This window comes from Pyrus communis, chromosome 7, assembly GCF_963583255.1.
Source record: "Pyrus communis chromosome 7, drPyrComm1.1, whole genome shotgun sequence".
Lineage (NCBI taxonomy): Eukaryota > Viridiplantae > Streptophyta > Magnoliopsida > Rosales > Rosaceae > Pyrus > Pyrus communis.
In genome coordinates, this window is record NC_084809.1 from 11,453,879 (window position 1) to 11,465,441 (window position 11,563).

An 11,563-nucleotide genomic window follows, 5' to 3' on the forward strand; every position below is an offset into this window, starting at 1 on the left:
ATCATTGATCATCACATAAATAATAAACAAAAAAGGCCATAAAATTCTGTGCGTTTTTATTGTAACTTGACTTTGAAGCCAAGAGAAGCTGAAGTTTACGTGCCTCGTATGCAAAGCTAAAGCCTACAGAAGTGCTTTTGGACACGCCAATATTCCTCCTATTATTCTCTGCCTCATCATCACTATATGCAGGATTCTTCCCTTGATTTTACTGCATCTCCTCTTCAGGTATTCAGAAATTTATGAACAATCCGATTGTAGTTGTTTTCGTTATCTTGGTTTTTGTGGTTCGGAATTTGTAACTGATGCTATTTTAGTTTTCGATGAACTAACCGATGTTAGAAATTTGATTTTCTTGATTCGTGTTGTTCGAGTTGTTTCAGAATGCGTGGCGTTCATTAGTTTGGGTTTAGCTGAAGAAGAGAAGAAATTGAAGCAATGGCCTCCCTCACACCAGGAGTTTTGATAAAGTTTCTACAGAGCATAAACTCCCACGTGAAGGTTCGAGGAGAATACCGATCAGTCCTGCTTCAAGTGATCAGCATTGTGCCAGCCTTAAGTGGCTCGGAACTCTGGCCTAACCAAGGATTCTTCATTAAAGTCTCCGATTCTTCTCATTCCACTTATGTCTCGCTGTCGAGGGAAGACAATGAGATTATATTGAATAACAAGTTGCAGCTTGGCCAGTTTTTCTATGTCGATAGAATGGAGGCAGGAACACCGGTTCCTATTCTTGTTGGAGTCAGACCAGTTCCAGGAAGACACCCTTTCGTGGGGAACCCTAAGGATTTGATGCAAATGTTAGAGCCATCAGAGAATCCAGTCCAAGCTGATCACGAAGGAACAAATAATAGTTCCAAATCGAGGGAACCCTTTGATGAAAACCCGAGACAAAAGCTTGTTATTAAAGAGGAAAGGGTGGCTGTTGCATCTAGGTATATGCAAGGTGTTTCGACTTCAAATTCAAAAGCTAACGCAGCGGATTCCTATGGAGGTGGGAAGAACAATGATAATGAGACTGGTGTTAAGAAGGTTGGAATGGTGAAGGGCAAGCAGCAAGAGCTTAATGGTCAGGTACGATTTGCGCGCTAAACATAGTTTCCGTTTTAAGTATATAACTGTTTTTTGACAAATGTAACAAAGTTCTAGTGTAGGAAACGCATTTCTGTTGAATCTTTTGACCAGTTATGTAGTATGGTCATTTATACTAGTGTAACAGGCACGCTCAATAGCTCCTCCCCGCAATCGACCTCGTGCGCTTGCATCAGAGGCAGATGTGGCTGCATCTAATACCAAGGAGACTGCTGTGCCTTCAAGAAGCGCTTCTGCAAAACGCACTTCAGGCAAACAGGAAACCATGAACACTAATTGCTTGTCAAACCGAAAAGATAAAAGTAATTCAGCAGAGGCAGTTTTGTGGCCTTCTCTTCCGGCTAATTTTATGAAGCTCGGAAAGGTATTCCAGGCAACAACACATATTCATTGACTCTCATTCATGTGATCTAGGCAGCAATATATTGAATAACAATGTGACACATTTCGTATATTTTGTCAAAATTTTATAAGGGAATGCTTAGAAGGAGAAATCTAGCTTCTTTGGTTGCAGCAGAAGCTCAAAAAGAAGCATCTACAGCTGCAACTCTTGTCAAATGCGTTAGGTAAACTATAATCTTACATGTATGAATCACCTTAACAATTGTCTCACAGTAAACTCTTTTTCTTTTCTTTTTTTCCAAGTATGTTCGCCGATCTATGCTCATCTGCTTCACCGGACAATCCCCACATCTCTCTGAACAAGTTTTTCATACTCCACCAGCTGATTGACCAACCAAATATGACAGCTCCGTTAAAGGATAATTCAATTCCTTTAACTACAAAGCAGTTACCTCCAGATGTCGAAACGTTGAGCAAAAAGACAGGCCTAATTCATGGTAAAGGCACATTGAAGTCTTCGAAGGTCCCCGCTGAGTTAAGTGGAGCAGAGAAACTAGAATGGGCGAAAGGAGATAGTGCGAAAGAGATAACAGAACTCAGAGAAGCTCTCTTAAACGAAACAAGATCTTGGTTCTTGAAATTCTTGGAGGAGGCACTGGATTCTGGATTTCGTCTGAAAACCCCCCAAGAGAAGAAAGGTAAGGACAGTGCTGGGCGCCGCAATGAGCCAGAGAATCAAATCGCTGTGACGCTATCACAGCTTAAGAAAGGAAATGAGTGGTTGGATAAACTGAAAAACAGTCAGAGCTCAGAGAACAATGGATTGGTGGAGACCATTGACAGGTTGAAACAAAAAGTGTATTCCTGTTTATTTGTCCATGTTGAATCTGCTGCTTCAGCTCTAGAAAACAGATCCAATCACAATTGATTCAGCGAAACATACGAATAATTTATTACATTTGAGATAGATTTTGTTGCCAACCAATGTGATTTGAGCCAAGCATTGTTACTGAACTTGTGGATGATGAAATAATTTATGGATGTTGCTTGTGTATAAATTAATTCCAATAAAATGATGATATTTTGTACATGAACTTTGAAGAAATACATACGAATTACAGAAGAAAAAAAAAAGAAAGAGCATCAAGGATGTCAATGTGTAACACTTACGGTCGATGATGTTAAGGACGTTGCAGCACTGCAGAACTAGAATCTGTTCGGAAATGACTTCGCGATACAATCATCAGTTAAATAAGTTAAAATGTGAGCTCCGAAAACATTGACCACCTTCATTACTGCCAACTTTGTGCCTGAAAAAGACAGAGTCCAAGATGGAGAGCTAGAGCACATGCGAAATTCTCAGACAATGCTGATATATCTAGCATGTGCCCTGCTTCTCCAGCATGGCTCATTCTCCCTATATCCACCCTCAACTTCCGGCTGAACGATCGCCAACGTCCGTCGACGGCCTCCCTATAGATTTTTTTTTTTTTTTTTTTTTTTTTTTTTACGGTTAATTAATAAATATCTTATAAGAAGACTGGAAATAATGGTGATTATAAAGGATTTTATATGCAGAAAACCGTACTTGTGTGGATATACCTAATGCTGCTCAAAGCTGATGAGCCTATGGATCCCACCTACTAGGTTGGCAAGCACTTATGGTGGTGGTAGGGTTGTTTGCTCTTCTGCTTTTGCTTACAAAATAAGCAATTTTTTTTAATTTGTTGTTCTGTAAGTGAAGCAAGAGGAATGTTGAACCATATGCTTCAACTTTGCCCGAACCGTTGGAAGTTTGGCGACCAATAGAGAAAAATAGGGTTGCATCTAGAGAACAAAAAAAATATTTGAATTTAACGAGTTTATTTGGAGGAAACTACTCTCCAACCAATAAGTTATAATATAGGTATGGACGGTTCTATTGACCCAATTTCTTCATAAGTTTCCGTAAAATTTTTCGACGAAAGATCAGGTATAACATAACCTTGTCTGAAGATTTTGAGGAAATATGAATCACAGGCATCAGAACTAGAAACAGGGGGCCCTGTTTGAAAGAACAAATGACCTAATTCCGAAATGGAAGTACTTGATTGTAACATAAACCACTTTCACTGATATAAACGATTCAATACAAAGAGTCGTTACATCATGAAGCTACCATGCTTCGTTCGAACTAACTCTGACTAGAGAAGCTTACAATGTACACCAGCACAAGATTTTCAATACTCTCTGAAAGTAAGATTCAGACGGCCAGCTCGGAGATTTGTTTTTTCCAGCAGGGTCTTAGGAGCAGTGTCTGGCTTTATAGACGATACACCATGAAATACATGCCTCGATTTTCCACCAAATATTAGAACATCTCCAGATTCCAGTATAACCTTATTTGCCCTGTCAACATCCCTTTGCTCACCGTACAAGAATTCTGCAGTATCTCCAATGGAAAAAGAGACAACTGGCAAACATTTGCGGAGACTTTGTTCACTTTCATCACGATCCTGCAGGAAGGCATGGCCAAGAGATGTTATCAAGTAGTTCAGAACAGTAAGGTTTTACTTATTTTAAGATTCACAAAATAATACAGGATGAATTTCATTATATGGGAAATTTTGCTTCAGTCTTCTAAACGATCCAGAAATAACTAACGTGGACAACAGTTGCATTGGGTTATAGATGATTTGGAAGATGGTGCAGCTGCTGCAAATGAATGCCATGCAGTTCAGTGCATAAAATAAAAGTGACAGCTGTTCCTCCAAAATGGTTAAGAGATAGTTCGATGCCTGACAGTTACAGATGTAATGCTTACCAAAGTTGTATCAAATGCGCATATGACAGAGGGAGAAGGATTAAATTAGAAGAAAGAAATGAATCCACTGCAGAGAAATAGATAAGGCTCTTTTATTACAAACCTGATGAAGACCTAGTCGCCCAGAGGATGAGTAAAAGTTCACAAGACATATGTCTGGGATCATCCATGGAAGTATGCCTTGAGAATTGCTAGTTTTAGAATCTTTCATAATATGGAACTGGGACTCTTTGATTGCACTTTCAACCAACTGAAAGAATTCATCAGGAATCTTTGGCGGAATAGCATCATCGACAGGTCGATGATCTCCATACTGACTTGTCTCAGGGTCCCAATTCTTACCAAGGCACATCATCATCAAATTCAGCTTTGCTCCATCACGGTAACCAGGTTTGTAGAAACCTCCAGAACCCAAACCCAAGTCTCGGCATAACTTGACTATATTCATCTAGAAGAAATAAAAAACAGAAAATCTCACAATCCATATACTTACCCTACAATTTTCATATACCATTCACATATTTCAGATTGGTGAAACATAATTATCAGTTGGAGAATGATTTAACAATGAAAACTAATCACAGAATTTAGAAGAAGTAAAAGAACACAAAGAAGCACCTGGTCATGGAGGGAAAGGTAACTTTTTAATAGAACCATTCCAGACTGCAAAATGATTCCACTGTTCTGTTCCTTGGAGCGCTTGATTTCATTCCGCCTTTCTCTATTCTGTACAAGCAGAGGAGCCTTTAGGGTAATAGAACCCCTTGATTTAGGAGGACATAAATCAAAAATCGACTGTTCAGAAGGCTCTGGCTTCCCTTGGTTGGTTGCATTTACAGGACTGTTAATAGGGAAAGGCACACCATGGGCCTCAGATTTGCAGGGCAGAGTTACACTATCCTCTGTCATCTCACTCGGGGTTTCTCTAATCTGCATTCTCTCTACCCCGGCATGCAAATTCTCAGAATGACTCAGATTAGAAAACGAAGGAGGATGCTCTCTGTAGCTTGAATCTGAGACAGCTGACCAATTTAAAACTTTCGGGTTAACACCCCTGGACTCAGTTGATTTATGTCCCTCCTTCAAACTCTCAGCATGAGAATGCATGTCCTCTCTTCCAGATGAATGCCATTCCTGCCGATGTGCAGAACTGGTGGCAGGTTTATGCTCAGAATGATATGATACCCGAAACTCATTGTTACCCGAGGAGTCATTAGAAAATGTTCCATGAGTTCCAGGCCTGGCCTGCTGTTTGTGCAAACAGTGTGAATAAACAAAGTTCAATCAACTCAACTTCACAAAATCATGTGCAAGGATAACCAATATAAACGTCGAAGATAACCAAACAAATCCATTTCATAAAAAGAGCAGCTAAAAAAATGAAATGCCACTAAATCTACCAAGGAATGGAGCTGAGTCAAGACATCAAAACTACAAGCCAGCCCTAAATTTATAACAGTTTTCCCATCCCAGACTTGAATTCGTAGCTCAAACGTACTAAATCAAAACACAAACCAACTATGATTTGTCTTAACACATATGCTGCTCAAAGTAAACACTTTTAAACCATTGACCACCACATGCTTGAAAATTCTCTTACTCACACCCAGTTCCCATAGCACATTCTAAATCCTCAAACCCCAAATGCCAAATCATTTAGAAGTGCAAAAGTAAGAAAAAGTTCCAAACTTTTCAACCAGAACTCACATTACATTCAAATTTAATTTCAAAAATCTCAAAGTAAGCATGTAAAATTAGAGTCTTTCACTTAAATCTAACAAAAGTTCATTATAAAATGCACAAAAATCCCATGATTAACAAGATCATAATCATAGAAAAGATGCAAAAAAAAAAAAAAAAAAAACCAAGAAATCAAGTCTGTCAATAGATAGGGGTGGCGATGAACTTACAGGGCTGTGGAGATTGGAAGGGTGGCCGGCGGCGAGAGGAGAATGTCGGCCACCTCGTTGGTTTCCTCGAGCTTGACCTCCCCGATTCGTGGGAAAACGTCCGCCTCGGAGGCTTTCTCGAGCTTGACCTCCCCGGTTCGTGGAGAATCGTCCGCCTCGGAGGCTTTCTCGAGCTTGACCTCCCCGGTTCGTGGAGAATCGTCCGCCCCGGAGGCTTTCTCGACCTTGAACTCCCCGGTTCGTGGAGAATCGTCCGCCGCGGGAGATGTCGCCATCTTGAGCGTGAATGTCCATGGAGTTTCTTGGACCTAAATCGCTGTAATTGGCGGGGAAATTACAGTTAATTTTGGAAGAAATGGAAGAAAATGACTGAACAGTTGGAAACGGTGAAAAGTGAGAAGTGAGGAGGAGAGATCGAAGGGAAAGTTAATATTTGATTATATTAGAAAATGGAAGGAATTTGTGGGGACATTTTATTGGAGGGAGAGAATATAAATGCGACTCTCTGTGAGACCTTCAGCCTGAAGTTACCAATTCTTTCGAACTTCTTGGCTTTTCACCTTTAATGATTCTCCACGAAAGGGATAACTCGTACAATTCTTTACATTTTTTAATTTAATCCGATTCATTTGTTTGTAGGGCTACTTCCTCGACTGCACGCACTTTTTCACATTTTATCCCTCATATTTAGTGCAATAGTAAGGCATGCAATCATTTTAAAACATTTCAATCGCATATTTAATTATTATTTTATTCTAATTTCGTACTGTTGTTATAAAATCTGATAAATTACCCGTTAAGTGTTGACATGATAACAATGAATTTACATTTTTGTTGACAACTAATGAGAAATATTTGAGTAAATTATATTTGGCATCCTCGTGTTTATGTATAACTACAATCTCATATAACATTCTAATTACATATATTTACTTATTATTCTATTTCAATATCATACATCCATCTCAATAACTATTGCTTTTTCATTATCTGCATATCTATGAACGTTGGGAGCCTCAGACCATCTCCAGTGGAACTTTTGAGTACTTATTTAAAGACTTAGACGGAAGTTCTTAAAGGAATATTTGCCTCTAATGGTAGAGTTCTTATAGTAGAATTTCTAAATTTGAATTACGTGATAATTTGATTATGTGTACATTTTTTGTTTATATTAACTTTTTTTTAATTAATTAACAACATTAAAATTAAAAGCATTAAAAGAAAAATGTTCAATCAAGATTGTGGGTACGTTTTTCCAATCAAGGTGCACATTTTTTGTTTATGTTAACCATTTTTTTATTAATTAAAAGCTACAATCAAGATTATGGGCCCTGTTTTTTTCACTCTAGATTGTCTCTATACAATCCCTAAATGTGAGGACATACACTATGTATCCACTGAGTCCCTATACTTTAGGTATCGTTTGGTATGCAGACGGGACAGGACGGAACGGAATGGGACGAGACAGAACGGAATAGGACGGAACGGAACGGAGCGGGTGCAAAAATGCCCTCGGATGGAAACAAGGAGGAAGAAGAAGGAGACGGATAGGTTATAATTTTGTGTTCCACGGATGTGGAACGAGTCGTTCCAGGGGGGTGAGGTGGAACGAAAATTCACCCAAAACTTGTCTCGTGGAACAGCTCGTTCCACCCGTTTTAGACGCACCAAACGTGGGACAGAACGCCTTGTCCCACTCTGTTCTGTCCTGCCCCACGTACCAAACAGTACCTTAGGGACTCATTTTTCGATCAATTGGAGATTTATTTTGTCCCTATATTTGTTTTGGGAACTGTTATTAGCACTTCAAAAATCTCATTCTACACTCCTTACAAGTGTATTTTTCTTTCTAATTATAGAAAGTTTGGAGTGTCAAATGAGATTTTTAGAATGCTAATAACAATTCCCTTTATTTTATACGGTGGTTGTTTCTATTTAAAGACTCCTCTAGGGCTACTCTCAGAAGGTAAAATCACTTTCCATCTTTCTGCCACGTGTAAGTGAGAGAAAATTAACTATTTGTTTCATAAGGTAAATTGGTCAGTGAGTCGGGCGACTCAGGCCTGTTTCTTGCATCGGCCCATATTCAATTGTATCCCGACCGACATCGATGTTTAAAAGGGGGGCCCGACTCGTCGTCGTTCACGAGCCTGACTGCATCAAGATGTTGTACCTGTGAAACTTCTTTCTTCGCAGTCTCAACGTACAACCTCATAACACGCACGCAGAGATCGCAGATTAAACTAAAAAAGCCAACCCTTATTTGCTCTGTCTGGTCCTCGAAAACCCCCTTCTGTTTTTCCAGAGCTTCTCTCATTTCTTCTCGCTCAGGTTGCACCATCGTCTTCACCGTTCCTCAGATCAATGCTATAAGCAGGTATTTGTCTTCTATTTTCCAAATTCGCAATCAAGTTTTCGTTTTTTGGATCAATTTCTCAGATTTATCGTAATTTCTTTGGATTGCACTGCATTTCTTTTTATGATTTTGGAGCAATTTGGGCAAGATTTGTAGTTTAGGGATTTTTAGGGGCAAAGGGGTTTAGATGGTTAAGGGGATCGATCAACTGGAATTTCAGAATTGGGCAGTATTTAATTTTTGTTAGCCCAAAACCCAATTAATCAGTATTAAAAAAAACCCAATTAATCATAAAAATAAAATTGAGTCTCGTTTGAGATTTAATTTTGTTGGATATGGAAGATGGTATTTGGGTTTTAACTGTATTGGAATAGGAAGCCCAATTTCTAAGACTGCATGTTTAAGCTCTGTTCGAAGGAAGATTATGCAGAGATAATGTAACGCTGTCTGACAATGTGTGTATATTATTGTTGTATTTTTGGGTTATCCGTGCCTTTTCAAGCTATCCTGGATCTGGTATTTGGTGATTTTGACATGGCGCAGTTAATTTCGCATTGCTAGGAAGTTGTGAAGTGAAGATGGTGAAGCTGACAATGATTGCTCGTGTTACTGACGGTCTTCCACTAGCAGAGGGACTGGATGATGGCCGTGATGTAAAAGACTCTGAATTCTACAAACAACAAGTCAAGGCTTTATTCAAGAACTTATCAACGGGACAAAATGAGCCTTCAAGGATGTCAGTTGAAACTGGACCTTTTGTTTTCCAGTATCCTTGTCGCATCGTCTTCATCATTTATGGAGTTGAAACAATTGTTTTATGTTGATAAATTTACTAGCGACAGGTTCGTGCAACCCCCTTATAGTTCCTGGACAGGATTTAGATGCAATACAAATAGTGATAATTGTGAAACTTTGTTGATAAATGTGTCATAGGTTTGTTGCAAGTCGGTTGACTTAATTTTATATTGGAAGACAATATGTTAGTTTCACGTAGCTGTTGCTGTCATTAAAACTTAAGCTGCTCATTCAGTAATTGTCTTGTTGATGCTGTTATATGAATGCTATGTTATTGATTGTTCTCGTTAGAGGAAGAGCGTACAACTGTTATTACCTTGACATTTGTTCTTAGCTATATCATCGAAGGACGTGTGTGTTACCTGACAATGTGTGACCGTGCCTATCCAAAGAAACTTGCCTTCCAATACCTTGAAGATCTCAAGAATGAGTTTGAGCGTGTTAATGGGACCCAAATTGAAACTGCTGCAAGACCTTATGCATTCATTAAATTCGGTAGGTCTATTGCCATAAACTATTGTCCGTCATATCATATGTTAGACTTGTGTACTTATTATCTACATTTTTGTTCTCCTTTTGCTGGGTTTGATTTCCTTCCACATTTTTGTGTTTAAAAGATACATTCATACAGAAAACAAAGAAATTGTACCAGGACACTCGCACTCAGCGGAATATTGCAAAGTTGAATGATGAGCTGTATGAAGTCCACCAAATAATGACTCGCAATGTTCAGGAAGTGCTTGGTGTTGGTGAAAAGTTGGACCGTAAGTCTCTCTATTTGCTTCTAGATGGAAGTTTGTTTGTTCGTGTATATGTGATAAATTTCCTCCTGAATTTCAATTTTGCAGAGGTCAGTCAAATGTCGAGCCGTTTAACATCAGAATCTCGCATATATGCTGATAAAGCAAGAGATTTGAATCGACAGGTTAGTCTTATCTGATTAGCCATTATAGGAACCAGTTTAAACTAATATTATATGGATTCCCAAACATTACATATCATATGATTTCCCTTTACACCCCATCCTTGATTCCTGTATGAATGATGTAGCGTCCAATCATTTCCATTACCATATTCTTTGGATTGGACATCTTTTGTGTGTCTCAAATTCAATCAAATTGTAATGTCTTGTGGTGAGTATGAATGCAGTTGTGGCTGAGGCATTTACATGACATCTTTGTTTTGTTTACTTGAATACTTGTTCAAAAGCTGTTAGTTATGCATGCCACTGGGCTTATTAAACTCAGGTAGCTGTTTGCTGATGGTGCTGTATGCTGGTGCTATTGCTAATCCATAATAATTGAGTATTTCTTTGTACGAATTAGGTCTTTCTAGCCACATTTGTTTGAATTAGGAATATTGCCTTCTCCAATCTGCCGTGAGTTCTCTAGATTGAGCTGTTTATGTCAAAGAATTTATGTCATATGTAACTTCTATTGCCAAAGTAATGTAGCAGAAACTTATCATTTCACACGTCTGTTAATTGTAGGCTCTGATCCGAAAGTACGCGCCTATTGCCATTGTGCTTGGAGTTGTTTTCCTCCTTTTCTGGGTCAAAACAAAGCTCTGGTGATCAAACTGCTTCATCTATGTTCTGAATTTATGGCAATTTTGACGGGCTTCTGTTTGTTGCGCTGGACTGTTTCCGTTCCATACGGGACTTGGGAACTTCAGATTGGCTGCCTTATCCTCGTGAAAGATTTAAAAGATGTTTCGGGGTTACTTTTGTTGGTCACGCCGAGTTTGATTGAGAAAATTAATTCTGTAAGAACCTCTGCTGATGGGAACATATCCACCCTTACGGAAGAGAGACCCCTCAAAACAACAGATTGAGGAGTCAGATCTTATCAGTTATCATACAACTAAGTACAAGGGAGTAGATTTTGCTGTTTTATATATACATTGTCAAAATTCACTGACTGTCTAATATTATTTGTGGCGTTTGGTCAGTACCTATCAACAGGAGCGCATTTGTGTGGTGCATTCTGTCGATTGCGTTATCTTGTTTATGATTCTTGCACAATAACGCACCATACACAATTGATCTTAGTCTTGCATCTACAAGATCGACGAAATCAATACATTCTGTTGTGCACAATTTCTGCAAACGCTCTCTCGATAGCAATTTTAGTTGCCAGTTTTAACCCGTTGAGCCATACCTAAATGAGCTTGCACAAAACTTTGTAAGTGCGTTCGTGACGAGCCGGGTCGTGTCATATAAAGCAATACATAACCAATGTACAATACCAAACGAGCTCAGACAAC

General features: G+C 38.9%; 3 protein-coding genes across 7 annotated transcripts; 2 read left to right on the top strand and 1 right to left on the bottom strand.

Moving 5' to 3' along the window:
- Positions 1–396: 396 nt before the first annotated feature.
- On the top strand, positions 397–2,506 carry LOC137740556 (uncharacterized). The gene is made up of 4 exons (XM_068480399.1): positions 397–1,074; positions 1,220–1,456; positions 1,567–1,658; positions 1,738–2,506. The coding sequence occupies exons 1-4, from the start codon at positions 439–441 to the stop codon at positions 2,360–2,362; spliced, it is 1,590 nt and encodes a 529-aa protein (XP_068336500.1). The 5' UTR covers positions 397–438; the 3' UTR covers positions 2,363–2,506.
- Positions 2,507–3,520: 1,014 nt separating this feature from the next.
- Positions 3,521–6,574, bottom strand: LOC137740232 (DNA N(6)-methyladenine demethylase ALKBH1D-like). 2 transcript variants are annotated; one of them, XM_068480076.1, is made up of 4 exons: positions 6,148–6,574; positions 4,856–5,482; positions 4,341–4,685; positions 3,521–3,929 (listed from the first exon to the last, which is right to left on the bottom strand). In XM_068480076.1, exons 1-4 carry the CDS (start codon positions 6,439–6,441, stop codon positions 3,654–3,656), a joined length of 1,542 nt encoding a protein of 513 aa, XP_068336177.1. In that variant the 5' UTR covers positions 6,442–6,574; the 3' UTR covers positions 3,521–3,653. The 2 variants fall into 2 exon arrangements, with proteins under 2 accessions (XP_068336177.1, XP_068336176.1); XM_068480075.1 differs by having other exon boundaries at positions 4,856–5,485.
- Positions 6,575–8,340: 1,766 nt separating this feature from the next.
- On the top strand, positions 8,341–11,247 carry LOC137739602 (25.3 kDa vesicle transport protein SEC22-1). Of its 4 annotated transcripts, none has more exons than XM_068479228.1 (6): positions 8,341–8,524; positions 9,069–9,269; positions 9,633–9,793; positions 9,916–10,062; positions 10,147–10,223; positions 10,788–11,247. In XM_068479228.1, exons 2-6 carry the CDS (start codon positions 9,082–9,084, stop codon positions 10,869–10,871), a joined length of 657 nt encoding a protein of 218 aa, XP_068335329.1. In that variant the 5' UTR covers positions 8,341–8,524; positions 9,069–9,081; the 3' UTR covers positions 10,872–11,247. The 4 variants fall into 4 exon arrangements, with proteins under 4 accessions (XP_068335329.1, XP_068335328.1, XP_068335326.1 ...); XM_068479227.1 differs by having other exon boundaries at positions 8,342–8,524; positions 9,006–9,269; XM_068479225.1 differs by having other exon boundaries at positions 8,343–8,524; positions 9,047–9,269.
- The last annotated feature ends 316 nt before the right edge of the window (positions 11,248–11,563 follow it).